The sequence below is a fragment of the Mytilus californianus genome, unplaced genomic scaffold, assembly GCF_021869535.1.
Source record: "Mytilus californianus isolate M0D057914Y unplaced genomic scaffold, xbMytCali1.0.p SCAF_12, whole genome shotgun sequence".
NCBI lineage: Eukaryota > Metazoa > Mollusca > Bivalvia > Mytilida > Mytilidae > Mytilus > Mytilus californianus.
In genome coordinates, this window is record NW_026262604.1 from 43,517,217 (window position 1) to 43,542,672 (window position 25,456).

Sequence of the window (25,456 nt, forward strand, 5' to 3'; positions counted from 1 at the left end):
CGTAACAAGCCACATAATGACCCATGCTGACAAACACAACATACAGTATCCACTACAACACGGATTCAGGAGAGGCCTGTCCTGCGAAACACAATTAATTGAGTTTATTAATGACATCACCATAAACATGGACGCAGGAAAACAAACTGACTGCCTTATAATGGATTTCTCTAAGGCCTTTGATAAAGTAAGTCATAGCCTACTTACACACAAACTAGATCAATATGGCATAAGAGGGAAAACCAATAGGTGGATCAAAAACTTCCTCGCCGACAGGAAACAAGTCGTAGTTGTAGAAGGGGAAAAATCTGATACAATCAACGTCGATTCGGGCGTCCCACAAGGATCAGTTCTTGGACCCAGTTTGTTCCTTTTCTACATAAAAGACATGCCAGAGGGAATCCGATCAAGGGTAAGACTCTTTGCTGATGATACAATCATATATCTCACAATATCATCGGACACAGACAGCGACCAGCTTCAGGAAGATCTGAATAAATTGGCAATTTGGGAAAACAAATGGAAAATGGCATTTCATCCAGATAAATGTAATGTTCTTACCATAACAAGAAAACGTAAGCCTATTATAAAAGAATATGTACTGCATGGCCACACCCTAGAATCTCTAAATTCTGCAAAGTACCTTGGCTGCACCATCAGCTCCGACTTAAAATGGAATGAACACATTGAAAACATATGTGTTAAAGCAAACAAGACCATAGGCTTCCTCAAACGTAACTTGAACATCAATAACAACACAATAAAAGAAACTGCATACAAGTCACTTGTAAGACCGACTCTAGAATATGCATGTACAGTCTGGGATCCTTATCAACAAAACAACAAAAACCGACTGGAAATGGTACAGAGGAGAGCAGCCAGATATGTCACTAACAGATATCATAACACATCATCTGTTAGTGACATGCTTAACATACTAGAATGGAAAACCCTCGAAGACCGTAGGAGAACATCAAGGCTTACAATGATGTATAAACTTGCCAACGGGATGGTGAAAGTTTACACCAGTAATACTCTCATTCCACCAGATAGGCTATCCAGAAACATCAATACAAATGGATATCAAGTACCATCTTGTAGGACCGAAGTGCGGAAGGAATCTTTTTACCCAAGGACGATACGAGACTGGAATGCCCTACCACATACTGCCACCAATACAGGTAGTCTTGAATGCTTCAAGACTTACCTGCATGAGATGAACTAGATCAAGCCAAGATGTTTTTAAATTCACTGTATATATGATGTATAGCACAAATTCAAATCAATTCAATATTTATTTTTTTCGTCTAAATTTTAAATGCGCATCCAAAAAGTGGCAAAATATTCAACTTATTGATGGTGGCCGCGTATTGGTAGAAGTTGGTAGAAGTAGAAGACATATGACAAATCCAAATGAGGTTCGATCTTTGGACAGTCACATTAAAAGTTAGCGGGGCTAAACAAGTTGTGTGAGATCTCAACTCTCCCACTCTTTTAATCTCCATATATGGATACAGTTTATTTTACAAAATGTAATAAAAATCAGAAGAGGAAATGTCCTTTATTAAAAAAAAATATAGGTATATAAGGTAACAAAAAACAATTTATAGAAAAAAATTTTAAATTAGAGAATTCTCAAAATTAACATGGTTACTGAAAACAAGCTCAAAGTAATTAGTTTGCTAATTAAAAATTGTTCCGTCCAACAGTTTCTATTATTTGATTTACTTCATAGAAGAGTGAAGAAGTTTTGACCAATTTGTGGTATATGTTTCTCTAATTCTTCGCCGATTTATCCTTTTCCGGAGCTGTTGATTATTGTTATTTAGTCAACGTGTTGTTCGTTTGATTTCAGTTCCTCATTTGACACAATACAATTATCACGTCAAATTGTTTTGCTTGTCTCTAAAATTCCTATTGTGACGTCACGGAAAAGGCGACCATGCCTGATTGCGTCACATTGAAAGAAAACATCTTTTTGCAGATAAATGAAAAAGAAGGATGAAGTTTGTCTGCATATTGTCTAAAAATCATTAGAGAAACAGATTCCACCACCAAATAAAAAAATTGAAAAATATCGTATCACGCTCGACGCATTAGAAGAACCTATATATCTCTGCTTTAACCCTTTCGCTGCCACGGCAACATTTCAAAATTCTGCGTTCAGTGCCACGGCTTGTTTTGGAAGTCGTTGCGAAGGTAAAGGAGGCTTTGTGACGTCAACAATAGAAGAAAGTTATATTGAGAAATGAATGATGGTTTCCATTTCTACAGCATATGATATGGCAATTCTGATATTTCCTGAATAATACAATATTGTTACTTGTCAAAAATAATATCTTTATATATATAATGTTTATTCAATAACAAATCATTATACCCTCAGAAACATAAATCAAAATAACACGATATATTATAAACATACAATCAATAAAAAAAACACCAAGTCTAGCTATATTTGAAATTGTGATGCAATGCAAATTATGCAGAACATGTAGTAGGATAATGAGGGGAAAACTATAATACCTTATGAAAAATGTATTGATACATAAAATGCAAACTTCAGATATTTTGAAAAGCCCAATTCACGGCACGGCCACCATACACATTACGAAACCCTTTTGCCACCCGTTTCATACTATGTCAAATATTATCAAGCAAAGAAAACTTTGTTCAGAGGTCCACCCGGTGCAAAATATTATTTTCGCCAGAAACACTTAAGACTATAAAACGTCGAGGTCTAAGAAAATAGACAAGAGTTTCTTGATATTTCATAATATATTTACAAAAACTAACAACTCAGAATATTTACAACAATAAGTCCAGCTTCCTTCCCTGAAGAGATGCAATCTTGTTTGTCTCTAAAAAAGCAATCATTCAATTTTCAAGATGGGGAATTTTGATCAAATTATGGATCTTTCTTAGGCAAAATTTCGATCGTGGCATATTCTTTCGGCACGCTGGTGCGCGCAATTTTTTTTTTCTGAATTAAAATAATCTTTAATTTTGTGTTCCGGCTTTTTTATGCGTTTGGAATGTTACACAATGTAAGAGAATATAAAATGTATATTTTATTAGGAATAAAATAAATATTTGTACCTACACGTAGATAAAAACGGGTACTTATAAGCCCATTAATTATCACATTCTGTGACTCTGTCCCAATTTGAGTTTTGATAAGGCAGAAGCTATTTTTCTGGCGTCGCCAAAAAAATATATATGCTATTTTGCCGGCTCTAGATATTAGTGGAAGCCAATATTGCCAGTAAAAACGATTTTGTTTACAGACACATGTATTTAATTCAAAGAACTGACTATTATTTCAAAAAAACAAATTTAATTTGAACATTTTTGCTTCTGAAGCTAAGTGATTGATTTTATCTGATTGTAGAAGTAATTTCAACTGCATGTTTTAATTACTATGATTTCCGCAGTTTAGAAACATCCGTGATCCAAGATCCAATATTATATTGAACGTATTTGACAATCAGATGTATACAAAAATAAAAGGAAATGGGAAAATCACGGTAGGGTGAAGAGCCACCTCTTAAAATCTGAGTTCCAAATTATTGTTTTGGCCGGCGGAGTTCTAGTCCAATTACCAAATTGCACCATTTTTTTGAAAAAAAATATGTTGATGGCCTAGCTGCTGACCGAAAAATAATTAGATTTTGCATTGTACATAGCGTGAACAAATTTTTATGCTGTCACCTGCTTCATGTAGTTCTATTTCACATGATAGGAAAAAAAAACGTTGCTTTCCTTCTCATAAGAAAAAAAAAATTATCGGAGGAAGGTTCTGAAACACAATGAAAATCCCAGCCCCCCTCATCCCCCCCCTCCCCCCCCCCCCCCCCCCCCCGATAAGAAAATGGTTGTTGCCTAATATAACCTTTTTTTCCTAATTTTTCGAAAAGTTCTTGATATTTTCTACATTTAAGTGACGTCACAATTAAAAACATGACGTCATTTTTGGAACTATTGGCATTGCGCTTCCAAAATGTCAGACATTTCCGAAGATTCCGAAGTTTCCGATATTGAAAGTGAAACGGATTCAGATGTTGATCTAGCTCAAGAGATCACAGAATCGGAGAGTAGCGAAGATGAAAATGTGCCGAACCAACGTCCATGGTTTAGAATCTACCCACCAGAAATAGATGAAATGCAACAGAACTTTGCCGAGAATGTTCATATGGCAAAATCAAAGGTACTTTATTTAAATCATTTGCACCACGTGACTTTGTCCCTTTTGATCAAATTACTTCCCTTAGCTTAAGATTGAAAATATAATTTATTATAGATTTGCGGATAATCCAGTCCTTTTTCGTCATGTATCTAAAACTAATGTATCTTTAAAAACTTCCTTTGGCGGATATTTACAAAAATGCTGTGTAATTCTAAGGGAAAATGCTTAAAATTTGACTTTTACGAAATGGGAAGGTTGAAATCATCATGTTTTCAAAAGAATTTGGCCGAAAATTTAAGAAAGCAGGTAAGTTAAAAGTTATTTAACTTTAAAATTCAACCTACAAGGTGTTTCCCTATATGCGAACAAATCATGAACAATATCTTCTTGCATATGTATTTCTGTTTTGAATCTTGCTATTTTACGATTTTACGTCATTTTATTTGATCTCATATAGCAATTACACAATGGTTACGCTTCCGATTTTTAAACTAAAAAGGCCGAAAGATTTCAGAGTAGACAATGCCCATTTGTACACGGACAGAAGCCTAAAAACATGTACAATTCACCTATATGCGAACAAATTGTTCATTCGACATAGGTATTTGCATATTGGCATTTTTATTAAAAGGGCTTATATAATCCTATTGTAATGGCTGCCGTCATGATAAGGCAAAATGGCCGCTATGCAAATTAGCAAATTACCCCAAATTTTGCCATATGTGGACTTCAAGACGCTCCTCCAAGGAATTCAAGACCTATATCTTATTTTTTCCTGTTTATGACAATGGATTTCTTAAGACAAATAGTTACAGAAACCAACAGGTACTATCATGTACATATTTTATCGATCCATGCTTTATGTATACATCACCAAGGAATTGATAAACATAGAACATTTTCATAATTTAAAACCGGACATAAGTCGAACATTTGAGCTGCTTATTTGCTTTAAAAAAGTTATTTGGCATTTTATAAATAAGTCGGAAGTTAAGACCCCGGGGGGTTACTTCCTATATTTTTTGTGGTACGAGTGTGCCGCAAAACAGGGTCGCTTTTTCATGCCCTGCTGGTTAGAACAGGGTCCCTTTTTCATGTCCTGCTGGTTAGAACAGGGTCGCGTTTTCATGCCCTGCTGGTGAGAACAGGGTCTTTTTTAGACAAAGTATTTGTCTAGAACAGGATCTTACATTAATGAATTGTTTGGTGACAGGGTATAAATTTCTGAACTAGTCTAGAACATATAGGTCTCTTTACAGAACAAGGTATACATTTTCTGAGCGTGTCTAGAACAGGTCTACATTTTCTGAGCGTGTCTAGAACATGGTATGTTTTCCAATATTTCTGTTTAGAACAGGGTATGTTTTTCAATGTTTTCTGGTTAGAACAGGGTATGATTTGGCAAGTGCTGTAGGCACAGTTATACCCGAAAGGATAGTCAGTGACCCCCCCCCCCCCCCCCCCCCCCCCCCCCCCGGGTTAAGACAATGAGCCCCTAGACGCTCATTTTACACACATGCATGTACGAAGAGACACTTCCTCATTTACATTAGAACAGTCACCATTGGAGGATCTATGATCGGCACCCCCTCATTCACGCGGTTATAATCTTTACAAGAAAAAAAAAACATTGTGCCTTTTCAACTTTTTTCATGATGTGTTGCCTTATTTCTCAGCAAAACAATAAAAAGTAATCTTAGCGCTAAGTCCTTTTTTCGTGGAAAAAGGGTACATTTTCGTGAGAAAATTATGACCGCTTGCTTCTAAAAAACAAACAGTTTCAATGGAGAAAAAGTAACTTTCGATGGAAAACTTATAAAACCTAATTCTTTGCAGGTATGCAGCAGACTATATTGCTAGTAAAGACAGAATTCAACGATTCTCGCGCCTGCATGACTGGTTCAAAGTTGGGGTTTTAACATTGAGAGATCTGAAAGCGTTTTTAGCGGTTATTCTCAATATGGGAATCATTAAGAAAACCGGTTATAACCGAATATTGGAATACAAAGTTTGCTAGCCAATCAACAAAATGGTTTAGAGACATGTTTTCAAGGAACCGGTTCCAATTGATTTTGAAGTTTTTTCATATAACTAACAATGATATGATTCCTAACCGTGATGATCCACAGTATTCCCCGACCGGAAAATTTCAATGCTTCGTTGATTTGTTTAATGCCAAATCTAAACAATATTATACACCAAATCAATCCTTAAGCATAGACGAAAGTTTAATAGGAACATGGGGCAGGTCAATAATGATTCAATATATACCCTCAAAGGCAGCGAAATTCGGTGTTAAATTATGGGTGCTTGCTGAATCAATAACGGGATACATTGTTCATCTTAATGTGTATAAAGGAAAGCGTTATGACCCAACTCCTGCCGGAATGTTACAGGGAAGTTACGTAGTAAATTCACTTTTAGACTCGTGCAATTTTTTTAATAAATACTATAACGTTGTCACAGACAGCTTTTTCACGTCACTTGATTTAGCAAAAGAACTACTGCGGAAAGGGACATTTTTGACTGGAACTTTACGTAAAAATCGTGCCATGCCAAGCTCTATAAAAAACATGACAATAGATCAAAACGAAGCTAAGTTTTTAAGACAAGGACAGTTATTGCTATGTGCGTATAAGGAAGCTAGGCGTAGGAAACCTGTCCGTCTGTTATCCACTGCATGTAGAGCCGAACTTAATAATAACGGGAAACCAAAAATGATTGAATATTACAACACAAAAATGGGAGGAGTAGATCTAGCTGATTAGCTTGTAAGCGCATATGTCGATGATAGAAAAACTATGAAAGTATGGAAAAAAATTGTATTCAATCTACTACAAAGAATGGTAACAAATGCTTATATACTTTATAAACAAAATAGTGATGCACCACGTCTCTCGAGGTTATCATTTCTGCAAAGTATAATTGAGGATCTCGCACAAGAGCATCTTTTATCACGTCAGCAAAGACTCCCTAATCGTGAACTAAATAATGCGCGCATACGACTCCGTAAGGTCCCCGACGGAAAAGAAAAAGATTGTAGCGGTTGTTCAGACAGAATGGGTGGAATGGGAGAAAGAGAACGAGAACTGTTTGTGTTAGATCTGGAAATGGACTTCATAAAAAATGCAAACATAATCATGTATGTGTGGAAGAATAATGAATATATCTAAAATTGTGAATTCCCCATGTATATGCTAATGACTTACCCCCACCCACCCACACACAAAACAAAATCCAAAACAAAAACAGATTATGTCTGCACTATGTGCGAAAGAAAAAAAACCAAACACCAAACTTATTGCAAAGCTGTACAAAACATTTGAGTCGTAAATAATATCATGCAAGTAAAAGAAACAAATCTAAAATAGGAAATTGAATGGAAATGGGGAATGTGTCAAAAAGACAAAAACCCATCCAGCGGGACCACTCACAAGTCTTCATTGAATAGTGAGAAACAGTGAGGTAATTTTCGAGACAAACAAATAATATCTAAACCAAAAATTAGCCATACGCTATTTTTGAAATGCAACGCCAAGTGGAAGTGGCAAGTGCACTCTTACGTGGCGGGAGATCGACGTCACAATTCTGTATTGATGACGGCGTTGGTAACGTCGCTAAAATAACATCGGCCTAATAACAGTTGGAAAGCAGGTCACTGTTTGACCCCAAGTCTATCAGCAACAATAGAGTCACGTGACCGTGAAAATTCAGTAAAACTACGGATGAGACAAACCTCACTTTTACTCACTAAAATACCACTGTCATGGTAAAAACTTATTGATCAAAACAATCTTGAATATACATAGTTTTAACTCATCAAAACTTACACCTCAACTCAAAGTCCTTTATTCTTTATTTTATCTTTAAACTTGAAGTTTGTGTGAAAATTGTCAAGGCTCCTGAGCGAAAAATCTATATATTTTCGAGGAAACTAAAAATGATGAGCTGAATTTAAATTTAATGAAGCATCTCATTAAGACAAACACTCGATATGAATATCTAGGCAATACAGTTTTGGATACGCAAACGTCAAGTTATGTTCAACACGAAGCGGTGGTTTTTTGCCGATTTGTGCAAGTGGTTATCTCCCCTTGATATCACCAGTCAAAAATAAAACCCCACCAAAATGAATAAAAAGGAGTTTATTTTACAAAAATCAAGAAGAAAATAAAAGAAAGTCGATTAACAACTATGTTATTATAATATTAAGAAGAGATACCTCCCTACTTTTCAGAAAAAGATTACAGGTAAAAAATAAAAGACAAAAAAATGGTAAAAATTAGATGTAGAAACCTAGCTGAATTGATATAAATTAGCTCTGGCTGATGAAATTTACTTTCAGTTTGTAGTTTTTATAATGGGATATGGGATCACTCCTAATGGATATTTTTTTAACTTCTTCTAACAATGTTTAAAGCAATAAAACATACTGTATACAATTAAAATAATCTTTCTGAAAAAAAAATAGAACTGACCATTTATGTTTTTATAAAGTGGGACCAAGAGTCACAATTTAGTTTCTTCAAAGTAAAAAAGCCTTTTAACTCAAGTCTATGTTTCTTAGTTGAACAGTACAGTACTGCATAGAAAATATACAGAAAAAAGAAAAGTTTACCAAAAAAATGACATAAATTCTGTTAAAAAATAATGCTTTAAAATTGTAAGTGAAAGTGACATTATAAATTTTGAATTTTAAAATTATTATTTTTGGAAAATTCAACTATTAGATCAGCTAACACAATAGATCACAGTAGCCCTTGTCCAATTTCACAGGGTATTTTATAGTTTATGAAAGTAAACTTTTTGAAAAAAAATGGGACTTCTTCTCTTCATTCAGGTTGCTGTATCTGCTGCTTTACATATTTATAAACAAAGTATTGTATATTTTACCTGAATAATTGGATATTAATCTCAGAAATGAAAATTGGTATGACAAATCTTGTTTACTTTAATAATGATCAATGATGATTAAATTTGACAAGAATTTGCTATTTGAATAAATTCAATTTTGTAAGAACACATCTCTATGAATTAATTTCTTGTTTGACTTGAAAAGCTAGTGTTTGCTCTTATTAATATAACTTACTTAGTAAAGAGATAATTAATAAGCAAGGTTTTTAACTTATAAAATATAAATATAATTAACTGACCTTCATTTCCTTTTTTCATATGTTTTTTCTCCAGAAATTTTCTTTGCAATGCATTTTCTATTGCTATTTTTGTGCTTTTGTTTATCCGTAGGCCATCATTAATTTGTCATATTTGCTTCCAGTATAAATGAAATTTTCTTAGACCTATAGTTTCAAACGCCATAAAGAAGAACTTTGTTTGTTGTTTCACTTGTCCAATGTGTAAATTTTCACATGCACATGACTCTGACAAGCTATTTTTATTAATGTTTGTATGACGTATTGAAACTATTTTGGTCGCAAAACCTACAAATTTTAAAATTCAATTATAATAAAAGCATGACAAGTTGAAATAAATACTTTAAACGTCAATCTTTTAGCCGATTGATTTGGCGGACTTTTTGACGTCAGGGACGACTGTAGCGCCACCAAATAATTCCCCCTGCTATTATTGCTGATAGAGCTTGACGACAACGGACGTTTCCAAGGACTTGCTTTCCAACTGATAAGGTTTTTAGTTATGAAAATATTAAGCTTATCACAATCACTGACTTCAATTATGCAACCACGGGCGGATCGAACAAACTGGTTAATATAGATGTATATATAAACTCAAGTAGCGACAAGAACAATACCATACAGAAAAAGAAAAATAACACAAAGATAGAACTATTCCTTGGCTTATTTATCTTAATTTTAGAATAGAGATTACGTGTGCAATTCAAATATTTAGGTCTATACAGGAAACTTATTTCTACAAGTGATTGATTTAGTGAGAATACGTTCAGGTGGAAAATATTATTTTTTATTTCATAAAATATAAAGAAAAAACTGAAAGTAACACTTCATACGTTCAAAGCGCATTTCTGTATTAAACTTCATTAGGAACGCTCAAAGCCGAATATTTCAAAGACAAGGATATATAAGAAACGAAACAGTTAAAGAGCTATTTGACCAAAAAGGACTAAAAATCGTTGATTTGTTGATAGTGTCTGTGTTTTTCGAAATAAAGTAATTTATTACCATTAACTATTTTGTAGCCTGAATTACTATTTCATACCATAGATTTAGCATTTCAAACCATCAACAGCAACCATTTCCTTCCATTAAGTCCAGATACTTGTATAATATTTCGTAGCGTATTTTTTGTAAGTCATTAAAATTTGTACTAGCACTGGTTTTGGTGTTATTTAACAGATTAAATATTAACAGGAGTATGTGTCTATAGGAAAACATGACACGACACATGTTCCGCCCACACTTTAGTTTGTCCATACTCACTGAACTATTAAATCATTGACAAAATCGTAATTTGTCATATAATATAAAAGTGCACCTCGCAATGTACATATGTACCAAGTTTCAAGTTGATGTTACCAAGACTTCAAGATAACTACCATAACCAAAAAACTTACACATGAGAGTTCACTAATATTTCACATTTCTATGTACAGTGAACCATGTATTTGTTGTCGTCGACACCGTTCTTTGTCATACAATATAGAGTTCATATCATATTGAATATATGATCATAAGTAATAGTACTAAGTTTTAAGTTGATTTGATCTTCATGGGAAAATTTAGAATGGAAACGAGGAATGTGTCAAAGAGACAACAACCCGACCAAAGAGTAGAAAACAGCCGAAAGCCACCAATGGGTCTTCAACACAGCGAGAAAATCCCGCACCCGGAAGCGGGCTTCAGCTGGCCCCTAAACAAAATAAACTACTTTAACCAGAAACTTTAGCCCAATACGGGATGGATTAACGAACTAACAGACGCCCATACCAGAAAACATAAAACTTTTAGCGTATGCGGGTCATACAAATAAGAAATACCATAATATCTGTCAAATATCAAATAAACCCTCCTTTCTAACTAATCTAGGAGTGAGGTTTTACAAATGTATAGTGCTTTCACCTCATCCGTCTGTGCATCCTTCCGTCTGTCTATTCGTCCAACAAATATTTCCGTCTAAATTTTCTCATGTACTACTGAACTGAATGACTTTATACTTGACCAACAGCCTGACTGTGGTCAGTTGTAACGTGAGGACTCTAGTCAGATTTGGTAGACGAATACTTTCTGTTTGCCAGAACTTTGTGTTTTAAAAATGTTGAATGAACTTAAAATAATTAGTCATATTTTATTTTAAAATACACCAGAACATAAGAACGTCATTCTGATTTAGCAGATTGAAAAAGATGAATTGTCACGTGTGAGCACTTTTCGGATCTATCAGTTACACACTTTCTGTTTGCTGATACTGATTTTTTTTTCTCAAAATGCGGACTACAAAATTATTTTCATTTACTTGTGTTTAAAGTAATTGCAAATGGCTGATATTTTTGTTCAAGCATATTGTTTTTCTTAAATTGTTTAACATTTCACAGCGGTATAACATGTAACTTTAATTATTCTTCCCTTAGATTATTAATTTTGTATTTACATTGTATCATAGATCAAATCTATTTGTTCAGTGTATGTTCACTGGTGTTAATATGTCTTTTGATTGAGTTAAGCCATTTCAATTGATATTTTATAGTGTGTCTTTCTATGTTGTGATGTTACACCATTGTTTCAGATAAGGGTGAAGGTTTGGTACCATTAACACGTTTAAACCCGCTGCAATTGTTTGCACCTGTCCTAAGTCAGGAATCTGATGTTCAGTAGTTGTCGTTTGTTGATGTGATTCATAAGTGTTTCTCGTTTTTCGTTTTTTATATAGATTAGATCGTTGGTTTTCCCGTTTGAATGGTTTTACACTAGAAATGTTTGGGGCCTTTTATAGCTTGCTGTTCGGTGTGAGCCAAGGCTCCGTGTTGAAGACCGTACTGTGACCTATAATGGTTTACTTTTATAAATTTTTACGTGGATGGAGAGTATCTCATTGGAACTCATACCACATCTTCTTATATCTAATGAATGAATATTTTTCGTCAAGCTTTTCTCCAGAACTTTTTAACAGAATGACTTCATATTCAGTCAGTAGACTGACAATGAGAAATTGTAAAGTTTGATGAATTTCAGGATATGCAATTATTTTGTTTAAATGTATTACTGATCCTTTCCACGAGGTAAAGGATTTTTTTATACACAGTTCAGATGATTGATATAGCTGGTTTAAACTCATATTTCATAACACGTGTCTAAATATACAAGTGCATACTTAATTCAATTTGATTATATTTTAACAGTTTGCTACTTTGATGATTGTGGCGGCATGCACGTTCATGTAGTTGATCTATACGGTATTTAATGGCATACCCATAGTTACTCTGTTTAGAACGAAATGGAATACACGACGTTAGTACATGTGGTACGAAATTGTAATTCCGACGGTTTTCTTTTATTTCGAAAGTGGTCTATATGGTACGAAATGGTATATCTGGTTGCGGCCTACATGGCATAAAATGAGATGCCTGCATTCGGCCTACATGTTACGAAATAGAACGAAACGACAGGCCTGAGTGCGGATACAATGCCTGAATTGACATGTCTGCATGCGACCTATTGCATGAAACGGCATGCCTGCATGCGGACCACTTGGTATAACATTGAATGAATATGTGTCATATATACAGAGGGAAATTTCATGCGTAATATTGCATATGGTATAAGTTGCTCATAGAACTAAATAGTAATGGTACGAAATAGGTTTTGTTATTGTACACAATGGTCATGTTTTGAAAAACTATAATTCGTGTTTATCAATCCATGGAACTTGCATGCTAGTACATCTACCAAAGAGTTCCACTCAAACCAGTGATAAGTTTGACTTGAACTTGCATTATTATTTGTCCTCTTGCTCCGTGTCGAACATCTCAGTGTCAATATCAGATAGACATCAGAGGTAAAAGCAGTCTTGTTTGCTTTCGGTTTTGTTAAGTGAGTTTATCGATTTTATGTCAATGATTAATGCACTGCATATAGGTTTTTTCTCATTAAATGAGCACAGAACAAATACTTTATTGTCGTGTATATCAAAAAGAACTGTGACAAAATTATCAGAAGCAGAGAGAAGAAAACCAGGAGACACAGATCAGCAATCAACAAGTACAAGGTTTTGCTAGCAACGACCAAGACATGTTTTGCAAATTGTTGGTCAATAAAAGCAAAATTTGCATTTTTTGTTTCTAAAGTAAATTCGTATTTCAAAAGACATCTCAAATAGAGGAGGAACATTTTATATCACAACAACCATGTCATTGTCACTTACAGTATCACTGAATAAACACAAGCAACATACAACAGAGGGAGGTACATTTTATATCCAAACAGCCATGTAATTGTCACTTACATTATCATTGATCAAACAGAAGCCACATAAAACAGAAGGGGACACATTTTATATCACAACAGCCATTGCATTGTCACTAACAGCTTCTTTAATTGAACACAAGCGACCTAAAACAGAGGAAGGTACATTTTATATCACAACTGGCATGGCACTGTCACTCACAGTATCGTTGATTAACACAAGCCACCTAAAACAGAGGGATGTACATTATATATCACAACAGCCATGACATTGTCACTTAGAGTATCATTGATTGAACACAAGCTACCTAAAACAGAGGGAGGTACAGTTTGTATCACAAAAGCCATGCCATTGTCACTTACAATATCATTGATTGAACATAAGCCACCTAAAGCATAGGGAGGCTTGGTTTATATCACAACAGTCATGACATTGTCACTCACAGTATCATTGATTGAAATACAAAAACAATAACTTGTCCAGAACTATTGAGTAAGAGACTTGAAATATAAGCTGATCAAAAGAGCATGACATTAAGGTCAATAATATATAACATATGCCAGACAGACAATGTATACAACAAACACTGTTGACCTATCATATGGAGAACATGATTTGTAGGGTACACTTCGATGAGACAGCAACTCAATGATCAAACACATAGCAACTCACTGCATTGACAAAACAAGGTTAAACAATGTCCCATGTCCAATGGGAAGTGATTTCAACCAGAAAATAATTAAAATTCACTTAACCCTATGGAAAGTTTCAACATCAAGAGAACCTGGTTCAAGCCACTTAACTTACAAATGAAGTGTTTGCACAAAGAACGATGATGAATGATATAACTATTATCTGTACCATAAACTGTTTTCATTTGTCTCATCGTTACACCTGCTATTTTCCAGTGCTTGCTTTTTGGCCTTTTAATTACATTGAAATCCAGAATGCATGGTACTTTTTCTTTAATTTATACCTGTAAATACCCAAATAGTATAGTCATCATAATATTTTACTCTACGTTAGCAAGAATACAGAACTGGTCTTGACATTTCTGGTTACCGAATTAACGTAAGTGTAAAGATCGAAATCTTCTGTATTAGCAGGACCTATTAAATGTCAGAATAATACCACTGCGTTTTGTTTTTATAAATGCATGTTTAGTTGTAATGTACGCACCCTCTGGTCCATAATAATCTGCTGCTGTAAGGCTATCTAGTTTATGAAATAACAGCATGGTGAGTGTGTATTGTGCTTTTATAACATGGATCCCTAACTATTCATTCCAAGCATTTTGAAAACTGGGTTTTAGCTAGCTCCACAACTTTTTTTTAAAATTCGTTGGTTTCAATGAAAGAAATTCAATGCAAAACGCTAAATGTAAATCGAATTTTTTGCAACATTAAGTGTAATCCAATCAACATGATCAGCATCTAGTATGGTATGTCATATAATAATGTTATGTTTACAAATATGAACATAAGGTACAATTTGATATACATGTTACATGTATGAAATGCCTATACTTTCTGACAACAGTCTTTAAAATCACACATAAAAAACTTCTTGTTTGAAATAAGTGTCATATCAGTCAATTTACCTTCTTACAGTTAAATCATAAAAGAAATTAAATTAAAGTTCTGCAACCATATCATTTCTCATCAATTACATGAATTAGACACATTTATCACAAATTAAATGACAAATGTCAGGACGAAATTTACTGTGTAACACAAACTAGTGACAAATGATGAAAACTAACTCCATATCAGAATATTGCATCACCAAACTAAACTTTCAACCATTAACGCCAATTGATATTTGCATACGTTACTATATACAGAGTTATTTCCTATTTAAGAGAAACATTGTACAAAAAAGTGCAGATAACGCATGGCAATTTTTATTTTTGGAAGGTCTTGAACAGCAGACAAAAATAGAATAATACTTCTTAATCAAATATGATTCCAACAAATAAAATTATCAAAATATTAAATAACAAGTTCTTTAATAAAAAAAAACATTCCAAACAATTTTTTAAATTGCTTGATGTGAGAAAAAAAATAAATAGTGAACAAAAGGTAGTATGGAAGTTAAAACGATTAAAATAGGTGACTGCCTGCTACAGCTGCTGTCATTGTAAAAGTGTAATTTTGACTTAAAAAACTAAGTCCACTTATCAGAAAAAAAAAATAGAAAAGAAAAGGAAATACATTAAGATGTGTGATCTAATAATTTTGAAGAAGCAAATGTGTCAGTGTTTTGTAAATCTAATAACGACAAAGTTAAACAAGTTGAAACCAAATCTCTTGATTATGAAGACGTTTCTGTTAAAGTTTCCGTTAGTTCTCTGAACGTTTGAAATATGGTACTCATGTTTTGTCACTGTATCTAACTTAAGGTCAACTAAACAAAAATCTAAGTCCCTTTATCAGTAAATGTTTAAAGGTAAAACATATCTAAATTTTCTTTAGTTACTGGCCTTCGATGAGGAAGCTTCTGTTCAAGTTTTCAAAACTTATATCACAAAACAATTTCTCCGTCTCATGCAACTCTACGTTTCGGTATGATGATTGTCTTATACTTCCCCTAAATAATATTTATATCTGGAAAATATCTTTATGGGGAGCGTTCTTGCTAATATCAAAATATCAATGTAAAGATCTCAAAATGATGCTATCTCGACAGTTTTTACTGTTTTGCAATAAATGCAAGAAGTGTGAAGTTTAAATGTCAATACGTAAGAACAAACTCAAAAATATAACTACTAGTGTCCGACAAACAATTGTCCTGTAAACTTCGATGCATTGTTATTTAGTAGATTTAAAATACTTTTTAACTTTCGAATTAAGGTGTCAAAAAGAGGCATTATCATACCTTATTCATTGTTCAAGCTACAGAGTGTGTAAAAATTACAAATTCTATAAAAATTGTACATTGAAAAATCATAGCTAGGTGAATGTGACAAAGAATAAAGGCCAAATGAAAAATCAATATGGCACTTCATATGAAATACACCAGAAATATAATAAATAAAAAGATAATTGGGTCGTTGTATTTGTTTCCTTTTTTTGTTAAAGAAACAAAAAAAATCAAATAAAAAAAATATAAGCTAAAATATCTTCCCTTGAAAAGGAGCCTTCAAAATTTCTGGAATCAATCAAGACGATTGGTTATTCAAAACAAAAACTATCATCATGCTAGCATCAATTTCTTTCTTTATGAGATTTTGTTATAAATAAATTACATTCCCTCATAAAAAAAAATTGTATTTCATTACATATCTGGACTGATAATTTGCTGTAATTTGTTATCTAAAATCATGAAAGACTCCTATAAAATCCTAATTTCTTTAATATCTTATGGAAGTGTTTGAGCAGTGGTTAAATTAAACTTATGACACGAAATTTGCTGTAAGTGAACATCCTCATACCAGGATTCTCTTTTTTCTTCTTGCTCTTGATACTGCTATGGTACAAGGGGCTCAGTTTCCAGTATTTGCCACTTGTACCAATGTAAAATTTGCAAATCCATCTTCCTTTTAGAACGTTTTCCCGCTGTAATATTTTGCAATATTTATTAACATATTATTGACTACAGCTGGGACTACCGTTTCCTTTTCTTTTTTTCTTCAAAGCATTATCTGCAAATAAGTCAACAGTCAATAAAATTCTAATCAGATCATTTAGTAAACATAGAAACAAATAGTCAACTCCTGACCGAACAACACTGATAATTAAATCATGCCCTATGCTCATTGTTGTCTTAATGTGTTGTTCTGTCACTCGTTGGCTATTTTTCTATTTCTGGATTAATGATTTTAAAATTTACTAACCGTAAATACAGCTTTCAATGAATAGTTGTAAATTAAGCAATGCCCATGTAAACAAAAAAGAGTTGGTGCCTTAGCTGTATAGTATCTCTTTGGCAAATTTATGACTTGCTAATAAGCTCATTGGTTCCATCAAAATGAGCATACAGCATGACATTTATTTCCAATACTTATGTAAAAATTCAATACTGCTTTTATTTAAAATGGACATATAAGAAATGTTCGAATGCTGCAATTTTGATTAAACCATTTATACAAGAGTGCACCCAATGTAATGTCTCGCCTACTTTCACGAATGAATTATGTTGAAAGTCTGTAATTAGAAGATTCTCATAACCTTAACATTTACATTGACCCATGTAAACGAGGTCAATGTCAAATGAACTCTACCAGACAGACATGTACATCTTACAATCATACCATATGTGTCTCCAAATATGTTAAGACTATCAATAATATTATCCGAGAAACAGACCTAATTACGAAGATTGAATATTGACCAATGACCAATAAAAATGAGGTTAATGTCAGATGAACACAGAAATACTTACATTCACATTTTACTATCTTATCATGCACCAAATATAGTAAGACTGTTGCTAATAGTACTTTAGCAACAGATCTAATTACGAAATTGTAGACCTTACAAGGATCCTATATACCAAACATAGCTATCCTATAACGCATAATCAAAACGTATTTCATTTGTCTAAAAAAGAACTACTTTATTTCAATCAGTCACTTAACCAAGAAAATGAGGTAAAAAACAGTTATGTGACTTTTGTCGCTTGCTAGACAACAACAAAAAAAACACAACCATTTCACAATTAAAAACTGTAAAATTCAGAGAGAAATTACTTTTTTCCCGCCTCAACGAAATAGCAAAGGAGAGACATTTTGCTGCAGTGTCGGCGACGTCAATAATTTGTTAGAATTTGTGTTTAAGTAAGTTTGAATACACTTGCAATTTGTTCAATGTTTTTTGGAAGTAGGAATTGATATTTGACAATTTACAATGACAGGTCCTTGATATTCTTTTCTGAGTTATCTTGCGGTCATATGTAAGGGGTCATCAATAGTTAGCTTACAATTGATTTATTTACCTTTTATTATTTCCCTAAGTCTGGCAAGTGGAATATCGTCATCGGACTCACTTGAATCTAGTCGCCTCTTTCTGCTGTAGCTACTTTTTGGGCGATCTCGCTTTTTTCTTGCTGAAGAGAACAAATAGGACACATTTAAAAATGTGAATACATTCTGTATATTCATAAAATCTCTCCATATACATATATATAATATAGTAGTATTAACTGGCTGTTTCTGTAAAGGCCCTGGTATATATTTAAGGGAAGGTGTATTGGCCCTACGGCTCCAGTGAGTCTAACCCAAGATAACTTATTGATCCCGGCCTGTCATTGTAAAATAGTTGCTGCTTACAAGGAAGTCATTAAACCAAGAATTCCAAGTGGTGAAATTGAAATCATCTCCTCGTAAGTTTTACGGACGCCATCACGAGTTGGTTGACCGTTTGTCAGTTTATTTTCGACTTATGAGTTTGGATGTCTCTCTGGTATCTTTCGCCTCTTTTTTAGAAACTCACCATTAAGTACATTGTAGGTACAGGAAATCACATTTGAACGTCCCTTTTCCCAGTCACGACGAATTGTCATATTGTCATGCTGTTTCAATATTGGTGATATTTCTCATTTCCAGTCCAGGTACTTAATCTATGCTAACGCAATTCATTTTATATAGCAAAAATAAAGTAATTTGGAAGAACAAATCAGACATTATACCATTCACATTCTTAACCATGTTAACGCCTGCGTTCATGTGTTTTTCATTGACGGAAATGAAACAATAACGATCCATAAAGAATTTTACTCGGAAAAATTGTGTCATTTAAAATTAAAAATGTGTCTTATTTCTTTTGAATAGTCCATAATTTGCTGAAGGGTAAAATATTTGCAACCAGAAGTGAAAATCATGTATTAGACCATTGGCCAATACGTTTTTTTCCCGTATTTGACCGGACCGAAACCAATATCAACACATGATTTATATCAACAGGGAGACGTCAGCTGTATTGCGCATTGGAAGTTACTGCTAAGCGTAGGAACTACTTTGTTTAACATATACACTACATTCTTGTATGTTCTTTCCCACCGGGCCCGAATTAGTAGTTTTATACCTTTACATTAAAACTAGTATTTTTTCTTGCATGCCCATTGTAGCTTAATCTGTTAACTGAAAAATGAATTATGGCCTTCATTCGTAATGAGGTTGATGTATCAATATATCAAAGATACCAAGAACAACTGCATTAACAGGCATTAAGTAGATGAAGCATATGGGCTTACTTTTAAAAAAATTACAAAGCATCATGAGTCCTTTCCCTTTATTTAATCATTTAAGTCCAAGAACAGCAAATGAATAATTAAAATTAAAAAGTAGCATTAAAAAAATTCATGTAATTAATTGGATGAGGCATGTCGGGAATTATTAAAAAAAAACTTTGAGTAAGACACAATAAAAAAATAGTTTATTCTAAAAATATAACTTCGCATAACTTTTGACAGAAAAATATAATAAAGAGCTGTCACACCAGCGCATGATACGCCATGTTTTTTTAACATTGTAATTGTGTAACATTTCAATAATACAAACTTCAGTATAGGGTTGGTAGTAATTTGATCCAAGCTTACACTAGCTAGTGCGTAACATGTGAAAAGTCATCTAAAATCTGACACTTAAATTCCCATAACTCTGAATAAAAATCCGAAAATATTTATAATAATTCTTTTCTCTACCAATTCCAACAACTTTGTAAAGTTTCAAGCATTTTAAATTCAGATATATGCGCATGTATTATCTATTACATTTGTTGAACAATGGACAATTATGCTAGTTTAATTTTGTTATGCCAGGAAATGGTGCATACAAATAACATGAATTATGCTCCTTTTTGATTTGCTATCAGAAATTCGAATGCATGTTTTTATATTTGCGAAATCTATGCAGTCGCATTTTTGCAATAATAAATAAAGGCAACATTAGTATACCGCTGTTCAATAGTCATAAGTCGAAAAAGCGAAAACAAATCCGGGTCACAAACAAAAAACGAGGGAAACACATCAATTATACAGGAAAACATCGGAACAACAGAAACACTGATCTGCTACAAAAACAAACACCAACATACATAGAAACGGATTATTTGATAACAACTGACATATTCCTGACTCGGTACAGGACATTTTACGAAAACATGGTAGGTTGAACACCACAAAATTCTTGATTGACAGTAAACCTACATGTATCAAAGTATTCTAAAACTCATATATACAACATGTGAACAAAATAGATAAAAAACTAACAGTGAAAGACCTTTAACTGTGGAATTGCGAACAAGAAAAATTACAAAACAAAAGATAGTTTCCTATAATCAATCCCACAACCTACAGTTTGCGTGAATCAATCTAAGTATACTCTTGTAAGAATACTATATGAAAATTTTTTGGCTTACAACATACGTTAAGTCCGAAACTCTGGAACGACAAATAACACAAATTGAAATTAAATTAAATTGAAAATTTTTCGTTAAGCCGATAGGTAAAGTCCAGTAAATCTATAACGACAGACCTATCAATTTTCATTAATTTTATGATGGATATTAATCTTCTGGAAGAGTTAAATTATGTAAAGGTGTTCCGATTATCGATTTTATTCGAAACTCGATCAATTATTGAAATACACTTTTACTAACTTCTACGTCATTTGGTCTACGGTATAAGTTGTCTAATTGAAGAAAAATCTTTCCCGTAAATCTATAGCGACATACCTACCAATTTTTAAAATTGAAAGGGAGCTTTCTTTCATCAATCCCACGGTTGTGTTAAAATTTCACGAGAATTGTGAAGACCAAAGACTAGTAGAAGTTCCTGTGTATGTTTATTGCACAAATGTTGGAATGTCAGGGTATATTTTCGTTTCCTGCTTCACCAAGTTTGTAGACTCTAGGCGCTACCGTGTTTTCACTTCCACACTGAAGAGGGTTCAAGTGCTACCATTGGTCAAAAATAATTTATTCGGAATGGGCGTGACTTTAATCAACGGTTTTTACCGATAGACGGCGCAACATTGTTATCATAAATGTTGGCTCAATCTGCCAAGGGTGGAGAGAAGGGGAGTGGATCGTAACCCTTGGCTAGCAAAGATGGTATTTTGTATGATGAGTTAAGATAGATATATGTTAAACTTAAATTCTCAACTGAGTGGATTTGAAAAAAAAAACATTAACTTGTGTTTTTGCCATATATTTATATTTGTGTAAAATAATTTCATGTCACGAGCAATATGGATGTGAAGTTAGCAGCCGGTTCGTTATTCGATATTCGATTTTCAATATCTTACCGGCTGCTAGCAGTCGGTTCGATATTCAAATTTAGTTGAAAATCATAAAAAAATATAATATTTGATAACATTAAAAGCATGATTTTCATAGTTGAAAGGAGTGAAAAGATACGTAGGAAATCGTTTTATGACCCCTTCAAGTTGTCTTAAACTCTCGTTGTCCTCGAATGTAAACCCTTATCAATGCTTATGTAAGTTGCATATTTGTCTTAATGTTATATGAAAAATAATTAAAAAAAAATACATCAAAACTGTAATACTACATGTATATCTAAAATTTCTTAAAACTAAAACCGATCACACTAGAAACATTTAGAAATATAAATATAAATATATATGAAAAGCCCAAATATATAGCAAAAACCTACCTGAGACCACTTAAATGACGGTGAGACCCCCTCTGTTCTTTCATTGTCCATAAAATTCGACGAATTCATAGCCTCTGTATATATAATGATTGTGTCAAAAAGGATTTCCCGGAATAATGTCATCTTCGATATCTACAGAGGGCTTAGATTGTCATTTGTCAGCTAAAAATTGTCAAAATTTCAGGACAAAGGACAAAGGGCAATTGTGAGAGCCCCTGATCTCTAAATCTTTCTAATATTATGCAGACAGTTAGTTAATATGTAGATACAAACATGACTAAACGGAATTTGGGTACACTTACTGTCTTTCATATTTACGGAGGGCCTAAAGTGCCAGTTTGATATTCAAAATATATAGTGTGAACCTACCTGAGACCGCTTAAATGAGGGTGAGACCCCTGGTCTTTCAATGTCCATAAAATTCAACTAAATCATAGACTCTCTATATATAAAGGTTGTATTAGAAGGATTTCCCAGAATAATGTCATCTTCGATATCTACGGAGGGCTTAGATTGACACTTTTCAGCTAAAAATTGTCAAAATTTCAGGACAAAGGGCACAGGGCAATATGAGAGCCCTCTGATCTCTTAAGAGGTCTCAGGTAGGTTTACCCTATATATTTCTGTTTTGGGCTTTCTATAAATATTTCTATTTATATTTCTAAATTTTTCTAGAGTTATCGGTTTTTCTTTTTTTAAAGAAATATCATAAAAAAATTACATCTTTGAAGTCGTTTTATTGATAAAAATCTACATTACATAAAGACAAATATGCAACTTACAAAAGGGTTTTTTATTCGAGGACAATGAGAATTTACGACAACTTGAAGGGGTCATTAAAAGATTTTTTACGTATTTTATCAGTCCTCTTAACTATGAAAATCATGCTTTTAATGTTATCAAGTATTTAATTTTTTAATGATTTTCAACTAAATTTGAATATCGAACCGACTGCTAGGAGCCGGTTGGATATTGAATATCAAATATCGAATAACGAACCGGCTGCTAACTTCACATACATACGAGCAATGCCAAAAAATAACATGTTTGTACAAATAATTGTGAGGGTAGAAATTACTATGCCATGGCTTGATTAATCTATTATGCCTATGTATATAAATAAACGCATTGATATTTGATCTGATTTATCAAACCTAGTTAACTTAAATATTAATTTATTTTGTTTTCCCAGGGCCTGTTAAAGTATGGGTTTTATTAATGGGTTAAAGACCTTACTGTTACTTGTAGTTATTTACATCCTTGACTTCATTTAGAATAAAACCACATCTACTTATTCTAATACTGTTATATACCTTCTTCATTCCTAGAATGTTCATTTATCACAGTAACTGTGTCACTGTGACCTCTTTCAGATGCAATTATAAAGGATGACTGGTCTTTATTGTTACATTTATTATAATCTGCTCCTATGTCTAACAACATCCTTACTATTCCTTTATGTCCCTCAATACAAGCTGTCATCACAGGTGACCAACCATCACTGTTACATGTATTATAATCTGCTCCTGTGTCCAGCAACACCTTTACTATTTCTGTATGTCCATATCTACAAGCTTGCATTAAAGGTGACCAACCATCAATGCTACATTTATTAAAATCTGCTCCTGTGTCTAACAACATCTTTACAATTTCGGTATGTTCATATCTACAAGCTTGCATCACAGGTGACCAATCATCAATCTTACATTTATAATAAACTGCTCCTGTTTCTACCAACATCCTCACTATTTCTGTATGTCCATATCTACAAGCATTCATTACAGGTGACCGACCATCACTGTCACATTTATTAAAATCGGCTCCTGTGTCTAACAACATCCTTACTATTTCGGTATGTCCCTCAATACAAGCATGCATTACAGGTGACAAACCATCACTTTTACATTTATTATAATCTGCTCCTATGTCTAACAACATCTTTACTATTTCTGTATGTCCATATCTACAAGCACACATTACAGGTGACCAACCATCACTGTCACATTTATTATAGTCTGCTCCAGTGTCTAACAACATCATTAATATTTCTGTATTTCCATCTATACAAGCATGCATTACAGGTGACCAACCATCACTTTTACATTTATTATAATCTACTCCTATGTCTAACAACATCCTTACTATTTCTGTATGTCCATATCTACAAGCACACATTACAGGTGACCAACCCGTACTGTTACATTTATTAAAAGCTGCTCCTGTGTCTAACAACATTCTTACTATTTCAGTATGTCCAGATCTACAAGCACTCATTATAGGTGACCAACCATCACTGTTACATTTATCATAATCTGCTCCTGTGTCTAACAACATCCTTACAATTCTGTATGTCCATATCTAGAAGCTAGCATTACCGGTGACCAACCATCACTGTTACATTTATAATAATCTGCTCCGATGTCTAACAACATCCTCACTATTTTTGTATGTCCCTCAATACAAGTCATCAACAAAGGTGACCAACCATCACTGTCATATGTATTATAATCTGTTCCTGTGTCTAGCAACATCTTTACTATTTCTGTATGTCCATATCTACAAGCACTCATTACAGGTGACACATCATAACTGTTACATTTATCATAATCTGCTCTTGTGTCTAACAACATCCTTACTATTTCTGTATGACCACTTCCACAGGCATGCATTACAGGTGACCAACCATCATTGTCACATTTATTATAATCTGCTCCTGTGTCTAACAACATCCTTACTATTTCTGTATGTCCATATCTACAAGCATGCATTACCGGCGACCAACCATTATTGTCACATTTATTATAATCTGCGCCTATGTCTAACAACATCCTTACTATTTCTGTATGTCCCTCAATACAAGTCATCAACACAGGTGACAAACCAACACTGTCACATGTATTATAATTGGTTCCTTTGTCTAACAACATCTTTACTATTTCTGTATGTCCATATCTACAAGCACTCATTACAGGTGACAAACCGTTTCTGTTACATTTATTATAATCTGTGCCTGTGTCTAACAAAATCCTTACTATTTCTGTATGACCACTTCCACAAGCATGCATTACAGGTGACCAACCATCATTGTCACATTTATTGTAATCTGCTCCTGTGTCTAACAACATCCTTACTATTTTTGTATGTCCATATCTACAAGCAGTCATTACAGGTGACCAACCTTCACTGTTACATTTTGTATAGTCTGCTCCTGTGCCTAACAACATCCTCACTATTTCTGTATGCCCATTTATACAAGCATGCATC

General features: G+C 33.5%; 1 protein-coding gene and 1 long non-coding RNA gene across 4 annotated transcripts; one reads left to right on the forward strand and one right to left on the reverse strand.

Annotated features, from left to right (window-relative positions):
- Positions 1–14,981: 14,981 nt before the first annotated feature.
- LOC127721862 (ankyrin repeat domain-containing protein 50-like) lies at positions 14,982–23,971 on the reverse strand. The gene is made up of 3 exons (XM_052228671.1): positions 23,506–23,971; positions 18,515–18,625; positions 14,982–17,222 (listed from the first exon to the last, which is right to left on the reverse strand). Exons 1-3 carry the CDS (start codon positions 23,969–23,971, stop codon positions 17,167–17,169), a joined length of 633 nt encoding a protein of 210 aa, XP_052084631.1. The 3' UTR covers positions 14,982–17,166.
- LOC127721863 (uncharacterized) lies at positions 23,903–25,453 on the forward strand. 3 transcript variants are annotated; one of them, XR_007991497.1, is made up of 3 exons: positions 23,903–23,976; positions 24,867–25,163; positions 25,263–25,453. It is a non-coding gene; the product is annotated as an uncharacterized LOC127721863 (long non-coding RNA). The 3 variants fall into 3 exon arrangements; XR_007991498.1 differs by lacking the exon at positions 23,903–23,976 and adding an exon at positions 23,985–24,372; XR_007991496.1 differs by lacking the exon at positions 23,903–23,976 and adding an exon at positions 24,542–24,767.
- The last annotated feature ends 3 nt before the right edge of the window (positions 25,454–25,456 follow it).

What these genes read in the sequence shown, in the direction of transcription:
- LOC127721862 (XM_052228671.1), bottom strand. Translation starts at nt 23,971, where the DNA reads ATGAATGCTTGTAGATATGGACATACAGAAATAGTGAGGATGTTGGTA. An exon ending in ACATTCTAGGAATGAAGAAG is followed by an intron (nt 18,626 to 23,505) that starts GTATATAACAGT and finishes TGTTCTCTTCAG; the next exon opens with CAAGAAAAAAGCGAGATCGC. An exon ending in ACTTAGGGAAATAATAAAAG is followed by an intron (nt 17,223 to 18,514) that starts GTAAATAAATCA and finishes ACTTATTTGCAG; the next exon opens with ATAATGCTTTGAAGAAAAAA.